The sequence below is a fragment of the Pelodiscus sinensis genome, chromosome 11 (assembly GCF_052426305.1).
Source record: "Pelodiscus sinensis isolate ZL-2025 chromosome 11, ASM5242630v1, whole genome shotgun sequence".
Taxonomy (NCBI): Eukaryota; Metazoa; Chordata; order Testudines; family Trionychidae; genus Pelodiscus; species Pelodiscus sinensis.
Window position 1 is genome coordinate 15,735,809 of NC_143062.1, and position 17,507 is coordinate 15,753,315.

Here is a 17,507-nt window from a genome sequence, read left to right on the forward strand (position 1 = left end):
GCACATTGGTAGCGTCCCCCTTCTGTTAATTCTACAGTGAAAATGTCACTTAAAATGAACATATTGTAAAATGTGGGGGGAGGGGTGGCATACTTCATTAAATATGCCTACTGGATTGGTCACTGAAGCAGGGAAGGGGGCATACAAATGTTTATATCTGCACATAAGCTCCCATAAATGTAAACAAAGGATTGCGTGTACTTGTAGGCACTGAAGTTTTACAGTTTTACGTTTGTTTTTAGTACTATTATGTAACAAAAAAAATTGGTCAGTTGCACTTATGCAATAGGTATTTTTACAGCCCAAATATTTGTAATACAAATATAAAGTGAGCACTGTATACTTTACATTACATCCAAAAATATTTAATAAGGAAGTGCATAGTTAGTCACCTGGGATTAACCAGTGGTAATTTATGAAGGTAGTTTTTTTGGGGGGCTGCACTCCCCCCCCCCCATCAGCAGAATAATGACGACAAGTTGGCACATCTTCCAAAGTACTTTAGCAATAAAAAAATATATCTCTTGCTCTCAGCAGGGATGGGTGTCGGGTCTTGAAACCCGTGCCCCAGGTGTCAGGAGCACACAGAGATGCTGGACCTGGCTGCAGACAGAGAGCAAATTGGAATGTCTCCAAAGAAAGTTGGATCAGTCATGGGGTGCAGGAGCAGGAGGAAGAGCACCATGCCCAGAACATAGAAGATTACAACAGTGAGGCGCTGGGGATGCTCCAGGGCTGCACAGATGGCAGGGAAGCCAATGTAGTTGCAGAAGGAGTGGCACAGAACAGGGCCAATCAGGTGTCCTGGATGGAAGAAGAAAAAGACGGTTACGTACCTTCCATAACGTGTTCTTTGAGATGTGTTGCTCATGTACATTCCAAGTCAGGTGTACGCGTTGGAAGGCTTTTCCCTAGCAGGACCCATAGGTCAGCAGTAGAGACCCCTACAGTGGTGCCAGTGTGGCAAAGTATATAGCCCACTGCTGACCTTCTTTTCCATCAGTTCCTTCTTGGCAGATTTACTCTGACAGAGGGGAAGCGGGAGGGTTTTGTAATGGACATGAGCAACACATCTCAAAGAACCGGCTACGGAAGTAACGTAACTGCCTTTTCTTCTCTGAGTGATTGCTCATGTGCATTCCAAGTTAGATAACTCTCAGGCTGCACTATGGAGGAGGGGTTGGAGTTCACTGACCTGCTGTCTGCAAAACTGCCCTCCCAAAAGCAGTGTCATCTTTAGCATGTTGCCGGATTGCATAATGAGACATGAAGAGATGATCATGTAGCTGCTCTGCAAATGTCTTCAATCGGGACATGAGCAAGGAAAGCTGTTGACAAAGCCTGTGCTTGGGCTGAGTGGGCGGAAAGTGGAAAGCCTTCACTAGATCATAGCACATGCAGATACAGGCTGTGATCCAAGAAGAAATCCTCTGGGAGGTGACTGGAAGCCTCTTCATTCTCTCTGCTACCACAACAAACAGCTGGATTGATTTCCGAAAGGGGGTAGTGCACTCTAGATAAAGGCTAATGCTCATCTAACATTCAGGATGTGCAGGAACGGGTCTCTCGGAGTGGGGTGAGGGTTTGGGTGGAAAACAGGCAAAAAAAAAAAAAAAAAAAAAAAAAAAAGGTCCTGGGATACATGGGAAACATGCCATAGCCATGCATCTTTATGCAAAGTAATGTGTCTCGTATTTTGCCAGCCACCCTTTCTGAAAGCAGAAAGGACTTTTACCTTACCATTGGTAAAGGTGCACCAGCCAGAATATTGTGTCTAATGCTGATTCTAAGGCAAGGAGAGAGTTTTATCATTTTGTTTTAAGTTTTCAAATCAGTATTGTGAAATAAGTAAAATGGTATGATGGGAACTGGATCCAGAGGAGAGACTGTAGCACCATCCTTGAGTGCATCTTCAAAAGCTTTTCCTAGGCCCTGCTGGCTGCCTGGAAGAGGATTGCCCTTGGTTATTGCCTCCACTGTTGTTATTTGCACTTGGAGGCCACTTGTGATTTCTGCGATTGTCCCTTCTATTAAAGTCCTGCCGCTGCTGAGGCGGGTATTAGCATTGCAGGGGTGCGGGTTTAAAACGTTTACATTGGGTTGATGGTGTATTCAGACCCAAATATTTTAACTTGGCCCTCGGGTCTTCAAGGGTATGAAGCACAGAGCTCTGACCCATCAAATGGCAGGTCTTGAATAGTTTGCTGGACCCCCAGGGGTATCCCTGAGACCTGAAGCCAGGAGTTGCTCCTCATAAGTATGCCCCTGGACATAGGGTGGGCTGATGAATCTGCTGGATCTAAGGCTGCTTGTAAGGAGGGTCTCAAAATGATTTTCCCTTCTTCCACTGGTGCCCCAAACTTGGATGTGGCAGGAGCCACATGGTCGCCCATGTGAACTTGCCCATGGTCGCCCATGAATTGTAATTGTATTGGCTCAGGACAGCCTGTTGGTTAGAGATTTTTAGCTGTAGACTGACTACCTGACGAGTAGACCTTTCTGCCTAGGAGGTCTAAGTTTTTGGAGTCCTTTGACTTAGGAGTAGGTCCCTGCCTCTACTTGGCATTTGCTGCATCCACCATGAGTGTGCCCGGCTGCAGGTAGGTATACAAATATTCCTACCCCCAGGAAGGGGCAAAATATCTACGCTCTACCCCTTTGGCTGTGGGGGGAATGGAAGCTGGAGTCTGCCAAAGCGATTTCATTGTTGAGGAGATCGTTTTGATAAAAGGGTAGGACCACCTGAAGGGCCCCCCCCCAGGCAACAAGATGTCCACCATAGGATCTATGTCCTCCTCAGCCTGCAAACCAAGATTCTGGGCCAGCTGCTTTACCACATCCTGATGGGCCCGACTATCCATGGGTGGCAGGGACATTGACAATCCTGCCACTGCCTCATCTAGAGAAGATGAAGAGGGGAGGCCAGGGAGCTTGAGTCCTGCTCCACCATTGGTACTAAGACCAGTACCGGAAGTGCTTGACCATGGTCACTGGTACCAGCTTGCTCATGGTCTGGGATAGTTCCACTTCCTAGGTGCCATTAATCGGAACCGGGCCACTCCGGAACAGGGTTTAGATCCTGTCTGGAAGGTGACTGTGGTGCCGGTTGGGACTGCAAAGGAGTTCCAAATTGCTGAGTAGCTACCATCTGCAAGGCAGACACTGAGTTTTGTCCTTAAGAACTCCTTATGGAAAATTCTTTGTACCCCCATTCGCTGTCCCAGGCCTTGGGGCCTTAACAGGTGGCCTCAGTATGGTGAGAACCAGCGTTGGGACTGCAAAGGAGTTCCAAATTGCTGAGTAGCTACCATCTGCAAGGCTGTGAAGATGGAAGCTGGTCCACACCCCTAGGTGGGTCTCTTACCAGGGAAGCCAAAGAGTGCCTCTTGCAACTCCTTTGTGACCACTACTATTCTGGCTCAGACTCCGAAGTCGAAGCTGAACGGGAGGGACCAGGGCGGGACCATATCAGTTGGTGCTGGGGAGCGCTGTGCCAGCGTCAAGTCCCTAGAATGGCCTTGCTGCAGTGAGTTGTCCTGGGAACAGTGCTAAGGCGATCGGTCCCAAGGTGACCAGTGCTGAGGAGACTGGTGCCATGTCAGTGGCGACTGCCACATCATAGCCGATTTTCCACATGACTTATTGGACCTAAAACCACCAATGGTGCCAACTTCTGCACTGGGGAACTTCTTGGAGAGGCTGAGCAACCTAACGTCAACTCTATGTCTCTTGCCGCCTCATGTGTCTCAGGGGTGGACAGCATGTTGACATCCCCCATCTGACTCTCCTTGGACTGAATGTTGTCAGCTGGGCACTCGGCTCCAGAGGATGTCCTGGCACAGGATGCACCCTTTTCAAGTTCTTTGCCTTTGCAATAGGTGATCTTTCCCTCTCTGGGAGCTTCTGGTGCTTTCACAGCACCAGAGAACGGGAATGGTGTCGGGCCAGTGCCTTTGGTGCTGGAGAATGGCAGTGTGGTGGAGAATTCTCCAAGTCTTTGCACAGAGGTGCCATATTCTGCACCGACACTGGTTCTCACCATACTGAGGCCACCTGTTAAGGCCCCAAGGCCTGGGACAGCGAATGGGGGTACAAAGAATTTTCCATAAGGAGTTCTTAAGGACAAAACTCCCTGTCCTTGCGTGTTCTTAGGTTGAAAGCCTTGCAGAACTTACACTTATGTGCAAGGTGTACCACTCCCAGACACTTGAGACAATAATCCCCCATAGGCATAAATTTCTGGCACTTTACACATTGTTTAAACCTGTAGAACTATTCACAACTAAGTACTAATCTACAAATTAATTAACAATTAACTGTCTACACTATAAAGCTAGAGAACACTTGCTCGAGGCAAGAGAGAGAGATAGCTCCAACTGTCACTGGTAGCAAGAGGGAACTGAGGGACGGGAGCAGGTCGGCAGTGGGCTATATACCTTTCCATACTGGTGCCAGTCTAGGGGTCTCCACTGCAGATTTAAGGGACCTGCTAGGGAAAAGCCTACGACTATGCATGTGGCACACACACCTAACTTGGAATGTACATGAGCAATCACTCAAAGAAGAATCAAGATTTTCTATTCAACGCCTGGAGACAGAGACGGTGAAAGGACTGAGCCCTCGTGGCTACATGCCAGGCTGGGAGGGATGGCTTGTCTAAACAACTGTGTTTTCTGCGCTGCATGAGAAGGCAGCCTGCATCACCAACCTGTCCTAATGAAGATGAATGCTGTATAGGCCCCAAAGACAGCTGTGTATGAGAACTGGAACGCTGCAGGAGAGAGAAGAGTCTTAGGTAGTTTAAACTTACTTTATAGCTTACAATTTACTTTTTAAACCCCACTATTATATTTTCGTACTGTTTTGAATTTCAGCTTCAATAAAGACCTGAATTCTTTGATGTGTTGGCATCTTCACTGATTGAATAACTAACCTTCCTCTTGTCTAAAAGGTATTTTGTAAGCTGATTTCCTTCCCTGTTCTGCCCTTAACTTTTCTTCTTTCTAGGTATTATCCCTTTGGTGGCTATTTCATCTGTTTCTAGGTCCCCTTTAATGATATAATGCCGTGGTCATCAACCCGTCGATCGTGATCGACTGGTCGATTGCAAGGCCTCGACCAGTCGATCGCGAGGCGTTCGGGCAACCCTGCCCCCCATTTTCCCCCTCACCCCCGAGAAGCCCCACTACCTACCTCTAGTGTAGTGCCGGCTTCCCGCGGGGTGGACGGAAGTCCTCTCTGAAGCCCGCATCACTTCCGGGGGTTTCGGAAGTGCGCGGGCCGATCCCCCTCCCACAGCTCTGCTGCGTGCTGCGGGAGGGGGTGTTGGCCCTAGAGGAGGAGTGCTGAGGCTTCCCTGCGCCGCTGGCGCCGGAGGGGTGAGTTGGGCGCAGGGGTTTCCCTGCGCCGCGGGAGCAGGAGTCGGCCCCAGGGTTTGGCCATGCTGCGGGAGGGAAGGGAGTTGGCCGGGCCACGCCGTGCCGTGGGAGTGGGGTTTGACCCCGGGGTAGATGCCCGCGGGGGTTGGCTGCGCTGCGCCACGGGAGGGGGGTTTGGCCCTGGGGCAGGTGCCCGCGGGGGTTGGCCGCGCTGCGAGAGGGGAGGGGCTGCGCCGCGGAAGGGAGGTTTGGCCCTGCCGCGGGAGGGGTGGGGATTGTCCCTGGTGCAGGCTCCAGCGGGGGTTTGGCCCCGCCACAGAATGGGGGGGGTTAGCCCCGGGGCAGGCACGCTTGGGGTTTCCCTGCGCTGCAGGGGGCCCAGAGGAGGCATGTGCTGGCTTCCCATGGAGGGAGAGGGAGAGAGAATCCTGGGAGGAGGCAGATGCAGGTGACTCTGCTGCCACTGGCACCCTGTCCCCACTCCCCAGACTCCACTCCACTGTCCCCAGCTACAGAACTCTGTCTCCACTCCCGTCCCCACTCCCCGAACCCTGTCCCCAGCCCCCTGTCCCCAGCTACAGAACTCTATCCCCATTCCCATCCCCACTCCCCAAACTCTGTCCCCACTTCCCTGTCCCCATTCCCGTCCCCACTCCCCGAACTTTGTCCCCACTGGCACCCTGTCCCCTGGTGCAGAACCTTATCCTCTGCCCTCCTAGCACTCTGTTCCTTCTTCCCTGCTCCCAGCCGCAGAACTCTGTCCCCACAAAATGTATGATTATAAATGCTTCATTTTAGATTTAAATAGCATGAATAAAAAACAGACCATTAATTTCATAACTATAAACACGTGATTTTAATTTTATATATCGCATAATTTAAAAATAAAGTGTGTAAGTAAGGGCTGGGGATAGCAAGTGATGGACAGGAGAAGAACAGCGAGGGCGGGGCTTCAAGAAAGGGGGGGGCTTCAAGAAAGGGGCGGGGCAGTAGAGCTTCGCCTGTTCTGAGATTTAAAAAGTGATCTTCGGTGTAAAAAGGTTGAAGACCACTGATGTAATGCAATCACCATTTACTGCATCCCTTTTTGTCTGGTTCTGATTGCTGCCAGTTTGTTCCCAGCTAACTTGGGCTGCTCTCATTATGCTTCTGAGAGTCCAATACGGTGATGCAATACATATTCCCCTCCCCAGAGATGGCTGCATCTCTTGATGGCTTGGGGGCAAGGCCTTGCTTACCCAGAGGCAGAATATGCAGCTGAATATGTAGGGCACCAGAAAATGTGGGGCACCAATGTGTCCTAATGTCCACCCATTCACCTCTTCCTAGTCCTGTTTTGTGGCTTCACTTCCTCCAGAGAGTATCTAGTTAACTTAAAAGTCAGAAAGCTGCCAGACCTCTTAGCAGAACACTGAACCTGAGAAAGAACCATTCAAGTGGTAATCATAGAATCATAGGACTGGAAGGGACCTTGAGAGGTCATTGAGTCCAGCCCCCCGCCCTCAAGGCAGGACCAAGCTCCGTCTACACCATCCCTGACAGATGTCTATCTAACCTGTTCTTAAATATCTCCAGAGAGGGAGATTCCACCACCTCCCTTGGCAATTTATTCCAATATTTGACCACCCTGACAGTTAGGAATTTTTTCCTAATGTCCAATCTAAACCTCCCTTGCTGCACTTTAAGCCCATTACTCCTTGTTCTGTCCTCAGAAACCAAGAGGAACAAATTTTCTCCTTCCTCCTTGTGACACCCTTTTAGATATTTGAAAACCGCTATCATGTCCCCCCTTAATCTTCTTTTTTCCAAACTAAACAAGCCCAGTTCATGAAGCCTGGCTTCATAGGTCATGTTCTCTAGACCTTTAATCATTCTTGTCGCTCTTCTCTGTACCCTTTCCAATTTCTCCACATCTTTCTTGAAATGTGGTGCCCAGAACTGGACACAGTACTCCAGCTGAGGCCTAACTAGTGCAGAGTAGAGTGGCAGAATGACTTCACGAGTTTTGCTTACAACACACCTGTTGATACAACCTAGAATCATATTTGCTTTTTTGCAACAGCATCACACTGTTGACTCATATTCAACTTGTGGTCCACTATGACCCCTAGATCCCTTTCCGCCATGCTCCTTCTTAGACAGTCGCTTCCCATCTTGTATGTATGGAACTGATTGCTCCTTCCTAAGTGGAGCACTTTGCATTTCTCTTTATTAAACTTGATCCTGTTTACCTCTGACCATTTCTCTAACTTGCTAAGGTCATTTTGAATTATGTCCCAATCGTCCAAAGAAGTTGCAACCCCACCCAGTTTGGTATCATCTGCAAACTTAATAAGCGTACTCTCTATCCCAATATCTACATCACTGATGAAGATATTGAACAGTACGGGTCCCAAAACAGACCCTTGAGGAACTCCACTTTGAAGTAGGAATAAGAGCCTCCGGAAAAGGGCGCTTTTTCCGGAGGATCGGGGCCAGTGTAGACGCTCTTTTCCGGCTTTTCTAAAAGCCGGAAAAAAGCGGCGGACATTTTTATTTAAATGCCGCGGGGGATATTTAAATCCCCCGCGGATTTCCCTATTGCGATCGCTGAAATTAACATGCCCCTTCCGGAAAAGGGGCCAGTGTAGATGTAGCCTAGGTATATGACATCCACCGCTTCTCCCTTATCTACAAGGCTCGTTATCCTATTAAAGAAAGCTATCAGATTAGTTTGACACGACTTGTTCTTCACAAACCCATGCTGGCTATTCCCTATCACTTTATTACCTTCCAAGTGTTTGCATATGATTTCCTTAATTACCTGCTCCATTATCTTCCCTGGGACAGACGTTAAATTGACCGGTCTGTAGTTTCCTGGGTTGTTCTTATTCCCCTTTTTATAGATGGGCACAATATTTGCCCTTTTCCAGTCTTCTGGAATCTCCCCTGTCTTCCATGATTTTTCAAAGATCATAGCTAAAGGCTCAGATACCTCCTCTATCAGCTCCTTGAGTATCCTGGGATGCATTTCATCAGGACCTGGTGACTTGCTGACATCTAACTTTCCTAAGTGATTTTTAACTTGTTCTTTGTGTATCCTATCTTCTAAACTTACCCTCTCTCTGCTTGTATTCACTACGTTAGGCACACCTCCAGACTTCTCGGTGAAGACCAAAACAAAGAAGTCATTGAGCATCTCCGCCATTTCCAAGTTTTCTGTTACTGCTTCTCCCTCCTCACTGAGCAGTGGGCCTACCCTGTCCTTGGTCTTCCTCTTGCTTCTAATGTATTTATAAAAAGTCTTCTTGTTTCCCTTTATGCCTGTAGCTAGTTTGATCTCATTTTGTGCCTTTGCCTTTCTAATCTTGCCCCTGCATTCCCGTGTTGCTTGCCTATATTCATCCTTTGTTATTTGTCCTAGTTTCCATGAAGCCATTTAAGAGGCATTTGCCAACCCCAGATATATATTGTCAGTTTCTGCATTTACTGTGTTAGGCAACAGGGATTTAATTTACAATTTGCTTTAAAATATTTCATTAGTGCGTTGCTGAGGATTATAAAATCCCATCTCTAAAAAAATTATCAAACCCCCTCAGCTGCCATCAGACATAGGTCACCAGTTTAACAGTACTGCATAGGGCCCCAGAAATCCTGGGGGCAGGAGAGAGAGGAGACTGGCCACAATTGCGCTGGACATGTATCACCATCACAACTACTTCTTACCTGCTGACAGGAAGATGCTGGCCACACTGCCCTGGCGGAAACGTAGCTGTTCAATAACATGGTGGAAGTGAGCTGGAAGAGGGAAATACCCATCACTGTCTGTAGCTAGCCCAGTTCCCTCCCCACTCCCCCAGCCTCCATTAGCAAGAAGTCGGCTTGAACCAGGCTGTACCTGTTCCCCATCTCTGTGAAAATGCTGGCCCTGATGGGCACCTGGCAAGGGGATGTGCGTAGGGTTCTAATTCCTGCTTCAGTACCCAAGGCAAGCACCACCCCCCAACCCCGAGTGATGCCTGTGGCCAGGGAGCTCTCTGGAGAGGATCCACCCATAACTGTAGCTCTGAAGGGCTCACTTTATGTTCAGTGGGACTGGGGAGAGAAGGCTAGAAGCAGAACCTGGTAGGTACTGGTTCCCTTGCCTGGCTGCTCAGAGCCCTTCTAGCCAGAGAATAGGGAGTCAGTGCAAGCCCCTCAGCCCCACTGGGTGTGGGGAGATGCAGTGATGTGGGAAGGCAGGAGGAGGAGCAAAGCTGGGCCTAGACCACATATCCCCTGACTCTGCCCCCACTATCCTATCAATCAGGAGAGGGAGGAGATAGAGGCTGTGCTCTGAGCCATACTGTTGACTCTGCCTGGGTGTTTTCAGTGGCTGGAAGGGGAAGCTTGGTCAGGAGGCCTGAGTAGTGCTGGGTACTTACCGACGCCAAAGAAGAGCGGGCAAGTGAAGATGGCTGGCCCCAGGCCAGTGCAAGGAATGAGCATGGGCAACATGCAGGCCCGGAACACCAGTTCCTCTGTTAGTGGTGCAATCACCTGGTTGCGGAGCCAGCGCATGTCACTCAAGCACAGAGCCCAGAAGCGGGGGTCTGCAGGGAGAAGGTGGGCAGCATTGTATGTCTGGCACTGCTTCAGATCTCTGGAATGTCTTGTGTAGGCCTGGCACAGAGCTCCCCTCCTAGTGCTGCTTGAGCCTTTCATCTCAATAGATCTGAGCAAAAAGCACAGACCAGGCCGAGGATGCCCCCACCCCTAATTCAGGGACCTCCTGCCTTATCCCTGTGCACTCTCTCTAGGTCTGAGCAGCTCCCAGGAGACAGAGCTCTGCCTACTAGAGATGTAAAATCCCATTTAATCAGTTAACTGGTTAAATGTTATGTTTCACTGGTTAACTACTTAAATGGGGGTGAACGGGGGGGCTGCTCCAGCTGAGAGCCAGGCTGAAGCGCCCCTGCCCATGGTGTGCTGAGTTGGGCCCACTCTAGGCGTAAGCTGCTCCAGCTGGGCTGGAGAGCCCCCCACCTTTGTTCAGGGAGCCTTACTGGGCTGGAGCAGCCCCTGCTGGGGGTCTACTCCAGCCATTGACAGTTAACCATAACCCACATGCATTACCTGGTAAGGATGATGGTTACTGGTTAATCATTCACATCCCTACTGCCTACCTGTGCCCTTAGCTCACCACCAACACTCCCTGCAAATTGTTGTTACAGGCAGCATAGTCTAGACCAGTGCTTCCCAACCTTTTTGAGCATATAGATCCCTTTTAAATCTATTAGCATTTCAAGTACCCCCCATCTCTGCGGGAGGAAAAAAAGAGAGAGAAAAAGAAAAAAGAGAAAAAAAGAGCGAAGAGAGAGAGAAAAGAAAATAGTAAAAAGAGAGAAAAAAGAGAAAAACAGAAAAAGATAAAGAAAAAAGGGAAAAAGAAAAAATAGAGAGAAAAAAGAAATAAGAGAAATAAGAGAGAAGAAAACAAGAAAAAAAGAGAAAGAAGAGAAAGAAATAGAGAAAAAAGAAGAAAAAAGAGAGGGAATCAAGAAAAAAAGAGGGGGAGAAAAGAGAGAAAAAGAAAGGACCGGGCCCACTGTGGTGGGACTGATCCTTATTTTAAAACTTTCCACTGACACCCAGCAGTACCGTCGCGGACCACCAGGGGTCTGCAGACCACACATTGGGAACCACTGTTCTAGCCACATTGTGCTGAGAGCTGGCACTCCTGGGTTGTCATCCTGGCCCTGACAATGGTCTCAGGTGAGTCTGTTCCCCTCCAAGACTTTATCTAGTGAGACCATGATCTCCTCAGGGCAGAGACTGTCTCTCAGTGTGTCCATCGTCACCCAACGGGACGATTTTGGTCTGCATCCCTACTTACCAAACATGACCTTCAATCCGTCAAGCCAACCCCAGGGACAGTCCATCGAGAGCTGAATAAGGGGTCCAAGGAACAGGACCTGGCACAGAAAAAGAGGGGTTGAGTGAGCATCCCCTTCTGCATTTAGGGTTACCCTGGCTGTCAGTCCTGTCACCCCTTCCCCCCAGATGGCAGCCATTGTTCAAATGTCACATAAAGGGCCCGGGCATGTGATTCTCTGGCATTTTAGCGTGCATTTAAAACTCCTGGGCAGTTTGGAAATCTCAGTCTAACTCTGCATCTGGCCATTAAGCCCTGTCTGGTCAGTGAGTCACAATCCTTCCAACTGATCTCAGAGGGGCAGCTCTGCTGTGCCCGTTCCTCTAGCAAGGTCAGGGCAAATCAACCTGCATCACATCCCCACCAAGGAGGAGTCCATGCCTTGCAGTGAGCTATCCCCAGCAGCCTGGCATCTCTGTTCACTGGCAGGCTACAGTTAACAGAGCTGAGAAAAGGCAATTTGACAGGCGAGCCATTGGCCCCCCCAAGAGAAAGTAGGCACCTGCTCCCAGCAGAGCCTCTATCAGACGCTTGCCAGCTTGGAGCAAGGCAGCCTTAAGGCATTATCCCCACACATACCATGGTAAGCAACAAGGGCAGTACAGTTGCCAGTACGATGCCTTCCAGCCGGAAGCCCAGCAGAGCTAGCAGGGATATACCTGGCTGAGCAAAACACAACACACATGTGGATCAGGACCATGCAAGCACCATCACCCCCCAGCCCAGCTCTGCGGTCAGCTCCCCTTTAGATCTGGACTGTGGCCTGCAGGGAGCCTCAGGCAAGCTCCCTAACAGCCACAGCCCCAGGCACTCAAAGCAGCTAGCTGATGGAACCATGTGTCTCTAGTTACCAAGTGTCCCTTGTGGGAGGAGGGAAGAGATTTTGTGGTTTCCAGCAAATGGGAGCTGTGACATTTGTGCTGGGGGCAGGGGCAGTGCGAGAAGTTTCTCCCCCCATGGGCACTCGGAGGAGAAAGGCACAAGGCCCCAGCAGCTGGCTGCTTTGAGTGGCTTGTGACTGAGGCAAGCAGGGAGCCTGCCTGAGGGTTCTGCTGGGCTGCTGGCCAGGAACTGCCCAGGTAATCACCTCTGACACCCCACCCCCTCCCACACCCCAACTCCTTGCTCTAGGTCGCCATCCAAACTCTCTGCATTCCCCCTGTTCCTCTTGCCCCCGGTTACAACTCCCTCACAGACCCTGTAGCCCCTCCTACACTCCTCCCCCAGGCCAGAATCCTCTTTTGCATCCATATCCCCTTCCTAACTCTGCACCCCCTGCTGCATCCCAATCTCCTGCCCAGGTCACAACCCCGTCCTTCACCCTAACTCTCTCCCAGACCCCACATTCTCTCCTGCATCCCAATCTCCCACCCAGAGCTCCCTTCTGCACCTAACTTCAATCCCAGATCCGCACCTCTCCACAGAAAAGTAAAGCCACTGACCACTTACCAAAATCTTGGAGTGACTTCCTATCAAAATTATCGCCCACCCCTGAACTAAAGCCTTGTCTACATCGCCAACTTTTGTCACCAAAAACTGCCTTTTAGTGGCAAAATAGTGAGAGTGTATATACAACAATGTGACTTTTGTCCAGAAAAATGTCCACTCTTGGCAACATTAACTTCCACCTCTCTGCCTTCTTTTCCCCTCCCTTTTTTTGTCAACAAAGAGCCAGTGTAGACACTGCTGTTAAAGAGCAGATCATTGGAATGTTCCTGTTCTGACCTGTACTAGGCAGGCAGACTGTTGTCATTGGGGAGCAGGGGGGAAGAAGACTGCTGCACCGCTCTGGTATTCCCAGCATGGAGACCTCAGAGATACTCAACTCTGGGCAGCTGAGGGTGGGTTGGGAAAACTCAAAAGAAATTCCAAGACCCTGCCTTCCCACAACACTGCATACCCACAGTGCATTGCTCATACTGTCTATGATGGTGCCACCAATGAGGACATGATCAGTCAACAGAGGGAGTAAGTGTGAACACCCTCTGGCAATTTTTGGTTTTTTCGATTTTAGGGTGTTAGCATAAATTTTGTTGACAAAACTTGGAATTGTGAACAAAGCCTAGAGGAGTCTCCCGGATGGAATTAGGAACCTTTTTTCCAGGTGCCTGATGGGAACTAGGAAGGAGGGGCGATGGAATCCAAGGGAGGCTCAGCATCATATGACTACTTCTATCATCCTCAAGATTGTCCCAGCTTGCTACACAAGTCACATGACTGCTATCCCACTTAAGGCATTTTACCCATGGGGGATTAAGGGGAGAGGGGGAAGTGATCAGATAACAGTCCTACCTTAATACCTGTTAGCTCCTTCCAGAGCCAGAGAAAGAGTGGCGAGAGGCCAGAGACAATCAGAACGCTCGTGAATCGTCGTTTGATCACAGCCGGATGGTCACTGCAAATGGAGAGAAACCTTCAGGGCACAGAGGAATGGGAGGCTGCTCTGTCATGCAGCTTAGGGACTACTTCAGGACTTCTGGATTCTGTTCCTGGCTCTGCCATTAACTCACCTTGTGACCTTGGACTATGCTTTTCCTCTTTGCGTGTCTTAATGTAATCCAGGAGTGTCAAGCTTATTTAGGAGAGGGAACCAAGTCCTATTGTTAATGACAATTTCATGTTGGGGGCAGAATTCGCCAACCAATTTCCCTCTGCCCTTTATTTCTCTTCCTTCCTCATCCTCCTTTCCCGAGTTCCCTCCTTCTTCCCTATCTTATCTTTGTGGTTCAGGGAGACTGGGTCGGTATGAGGGAGGCACTAACCAGGGCAGGCAGCTCAGTGGGGCCAATTCACAGGGGCAGATGGCTTTAGGGGAGAGGGAACTGGTACCAGGAGACACTCACTAGGGCAGCTGGCTGGCTCTTGGGAGAATGGTCAATACCAGGGGTCACTCTCTCGGGCAGGTGGCTCCTGGGGGTAGGATTGGTACAGTCATAAGGACACACGGCTCTGGAGGAGGGGCAGATCAGTAATATGTGGGGACACTTACTGGGGTAGATGGCTAAGGGGGCCAGGCCACTTACCAAGGCATGGAGCTCGGGGCGGCGGGGGAGGCAGAGAGGGGGCGGAGTATCAGCACTCACTGGGGCAGGAAGCTCAGGAGAGGGGGTGGTGCCAGAACACTTACTGGGTCACGGGGATTGGGCTGGTACTGGGACACTCACTGGGGCAGGAAGCTCTGTGGGAGGAGGGCAGTACAGGAGCACTCTCTGGGTCTGGGAGTCCAGGAAGGGGGACAGTACCGGACCCTCACCGGGGCAGGGAGTTTGGGGAGGGAGGCGATACCGGTGCACTCGCCGGGGAGGGAGTCGGGGGGGGGGCGGTACCGGGGCACTCACCGGGTAGGGAGTGGGGGGGGGCAGTACTGGGGCACTCACCGGGTAGAGAGTCGGGCGGGGGGAGGCAGTACCGGGGCACTCACCGGGTAGTGAGTGGGAGGGGCAGGTACCAGGGCACTCACCGGGTAGGAAGTGTGCGGGGCCGTACCAGGGCACTCACTGAGTAGGGAGTGGGGGGGGGCGGTACCAGGGCACTCACCGGGAAGGGAGTGTGGGGGGCGGTACCAGGGCACTCACTGAGTAGGGAGTGGGGGGGGGCGGTACCAGGGCACTCACTGGGTAGGGAGTCGGGGGGGAGGGGTACCGGGGCACTCACCAGGTAGGGAGTCGGAGGGGGGGTACCGGAGCACTCACCGGGTAGAGAGTCGGAGGGGGGTGGTACCGGGGCACTCACCGGGTAGAGAGTCGGAGGGGGGTGGTACCGGGGCACTCACCGGGTAGAGAGTCGGAGGGGGGTGGTACCGGGGCACTCACCGGGTAGAGAGTCGGAGGGGGGCGGTACCGGGGCACTCACTGGGTAGGGAGGCGGGGGGGGCGGTACCGGGGCACTCACTGCGTAGGGAGGTGGGGGTACCGGGGCACTCACCGGGTAGTGAGTGGGGGGGTACCGGGGCACTCGCCGGGTAGGGAGGCATACCAGGGCACTCACCGAGCAGGGAGGGGGGTACCGGGGCACTCCCCAGGGTAGGGAGGCGGGGAGGGTAGCGGGTAGGGAGGGGGGATACCGGGGTAGGGAGGTGGGGGGGGTACAAGGTAGGGAGGGGGATACCGGGGCACTCCCCGGGTAGGGAGTCGGGGGGGTACCAGGTAGGGAGAGGGGTACCGGTGCACTCCCCGGGTAGGGAGGCGGGGGGTACCGGGTAGGGAGAGGGGTACTGCTGCACTCCCCGGGTAGGGAGGCGGGGGGGTACCGGGTAGGGAGGGGGGTACTGGTGCACTCCCTGGGAAGGGAGGCGGGGGGGTACCGGTGCACTCCCCGGGTAGGGAGGTGGGGGGGGTACCGGGTATGGAGGGGGATACCGGGGCACCCCCCGGGAAGGGAGGGGGGGGGTACCAGGTAGGGAGGGGGGTACCGGGGCACTCCCCAGGAAGGGAGGCGGGGGGGTACCGGGTAGGGAGGGGGGTACCGGGGCACTCCCCGGGAAGGGAGGCGGGGGGGGTACCGGGTAGGGAGGGGGGTACCGGGGCACTCCCCAGGAAGGGAGGCGGGGGGGTACCGGGTAGGGAGGGGGGTACTGGGGCACTCCCCGGGAAGGGAGGCGGGGGGGTACCGGGTAGGGAGGGGGGTACCGGGGCACTCCCCGGGAAGGGAGGCGGGGGGGGGTACCGGGTAGGGAGGGGGGTACCGGGGCACTCCCCGGGAAGGGAGGCGGGGGGGGTACCGGGTAGGGAGGGGGGTACCGGGGCACTCCCCGGGAAGGGAGGCGGGGGGGTACCGGGTAGGGAGGGGGGTACCGGGGCACTCCCCGGGAAGGGAGGCGGGGGGGGGTACCGGGTAGGGAGGGGGGTACCGGGGCACTCCCCGGGAAGGGAGGCGGGGGGGGGTACCGGGTAGGGAGGGGGGTACCGGGGCACTCCCCGGGAAGGGAGGCGGGGGGGTACCGGGTAGGGAGGGGGGTACCGGGGCACTCCCCGGGAAGGGAGGCGGGGGGGTACCGGGTAGGGAGGGGGGTACCGGGGCACTCCCCGGGAAGGGAGGCGGGGGGGGGTACCGGGTAGGGAGGGGGGTACCGGGGCACTCCCCGGGAAGGGAGGCGGGGGGGTACCGGGTAGGGAGGGGGGTACCGGGGCACTCCCCGGGAAGGGAGGCGGGGGGGTACCGGGTAGGGAGGGGGGTACCGGGGCACTCACCGGGGCAGGTGGCTGTTCCACACGTAGAGGCTGCCCACGTAGGCGCAGGCCAGGCTGAGGCAGGCGAGCAGCGCGGCCCAGCAGAGCGCGGAGGAGCCGGGGCCCAGCGCCAGCCCGCCAGCGGGGACCCAGGGAGAGCTGGCCGGGCCCGGCGCCTCCGGCCCGCCTGGGGCCGCATCCGCTGCAGCCGACATCGCCCGGCCGGCCCGGCCCGCCCCCAGTGACGGGAGAGAGGCGGGAGCGAGGGAGGGACCGGGCTGGGCCGAGACACCCCCATAGCGCCCGCTCCCCTCGCCGGGACACACTCAGCGCCAGGGACCTGCCCGTCCCGTCCGAGCAACCCAACCGCCCGGCGACCCCCGCACCCGCCCGGCGACCCCCGCGTTCTCCAGTCACCCCCACTGCATCCCAGTTCTTCCCAGTCACCCCTGCTTCCCTCCCCGTAGCCTCTCCAGTTTCCCCGACTACACCCAGCCCTCCCTGTTACTCCTTCCCTCAACCCTCCGCCCAGCTACTTCCTCAGCATTTCCCTCACCCCCCTTCACCACTACTGCCCCAGCCACACCCTCCGTTGTCACCCTCCTTCCCCACTATTCTCTTGTCCTCACTGGTCACCCCTCTTCCTGCTACTCCCAGCATTCTGGGACACTGCCTCAGCTACCTCCTCAGTACTCTGCCTCAGCCACCTCACAACACTCGGGACCACCTCTCCACTACCCTCTCATCTCTCCCCATCACCCCCCATTACTCCCTCAGTTCTCACAGCCATCCCCATGGTTCCCCTAGCATTCTCACCCACCCCTCCAATATCTCCCTAGCACTCCCCAGTCACCTCCTAGCATTCCTCTGCCACCCCTCCCATCATTGGGTAGGTGCACAGGCAAGCAAGCAGGTCCTCAGCATTCTCCCATCATTTCCTTCCCTTACAATCCTTCAGCATCCCTACCTCCACTCCTACTCCACCCCTTCTCCAGAGCCTCCACTGCCAGCCCCATCCCTTCCCCCAAGACCCCACTGCTGTTCTGCCTCTTCCCCATTCCTGCTCCT

The 17,507-nt window shown here is 53.6% G+C and overlaps 1 protein-coding gene across 1 annotated transcript; it reads right to left on the bottom strand.

The window, feature by feature from the left end:
* Positions 1 to 343: 343 nt before the first annotated feature.
* On the bottom strand, positions 344 to 17,155 carry RCE1 (Ras converting CAAX endopeptidase 1). Its single transcript, XM_075939274.2, has 8 exons — positions 16,461 to 17,155; positions 13,564 to 13,666; positions 11,851 to 11,934; positions 11,233 to 11,311; positions 9,782 to 9,949; positions 9,084 to 9,155; positions 4,709 to 4,771; positions 344 to 804 (listed from the first exon to the last, which is right to left on the bottom strand). Exons 1-8 carry the CDS (start codon positions 16,652 to 16,654, stop codon positions 575 to 577), a joined length of 993 nt encoding a protein of 330 aa, XP_075795389.1. The 5' UTR covers positions 16,655 to 17,155; the 3' UTR covers positions 344 to 574.
* Between the last annotated feature and the right edge of the window lie 352 nt (positions 17,156 to 17,507).

What these genes read in the sequence shown, in the direction of transcription:
- RCE1 (XM_075939274.2), bottom strand. Translation starts at nt 16,654, where the DNA reads ATGTCGGCTGCAGCGGATGCGGCCCCAGGCGGGCCGGAGGCGCCGGGC. An exon ending in CCCGCTCTTCTTTGGCGTCG is followed by an intron (nt 9,156 to 9,781) that starts GTAAGTACCCAG and finishes TCCCTCTTCCAG; the next exon opens with CTCACTTCCACCATGTTATT. An exon ending in CAGCATCTTCCTGTCAGCAG is followed by an intron (nt 4,772 to 9,083) that starts GTAAGAAGTAGT and finishes TCTCTCCTGCAG; the next exon opens with CGTTCCAGTTCTCATACACA.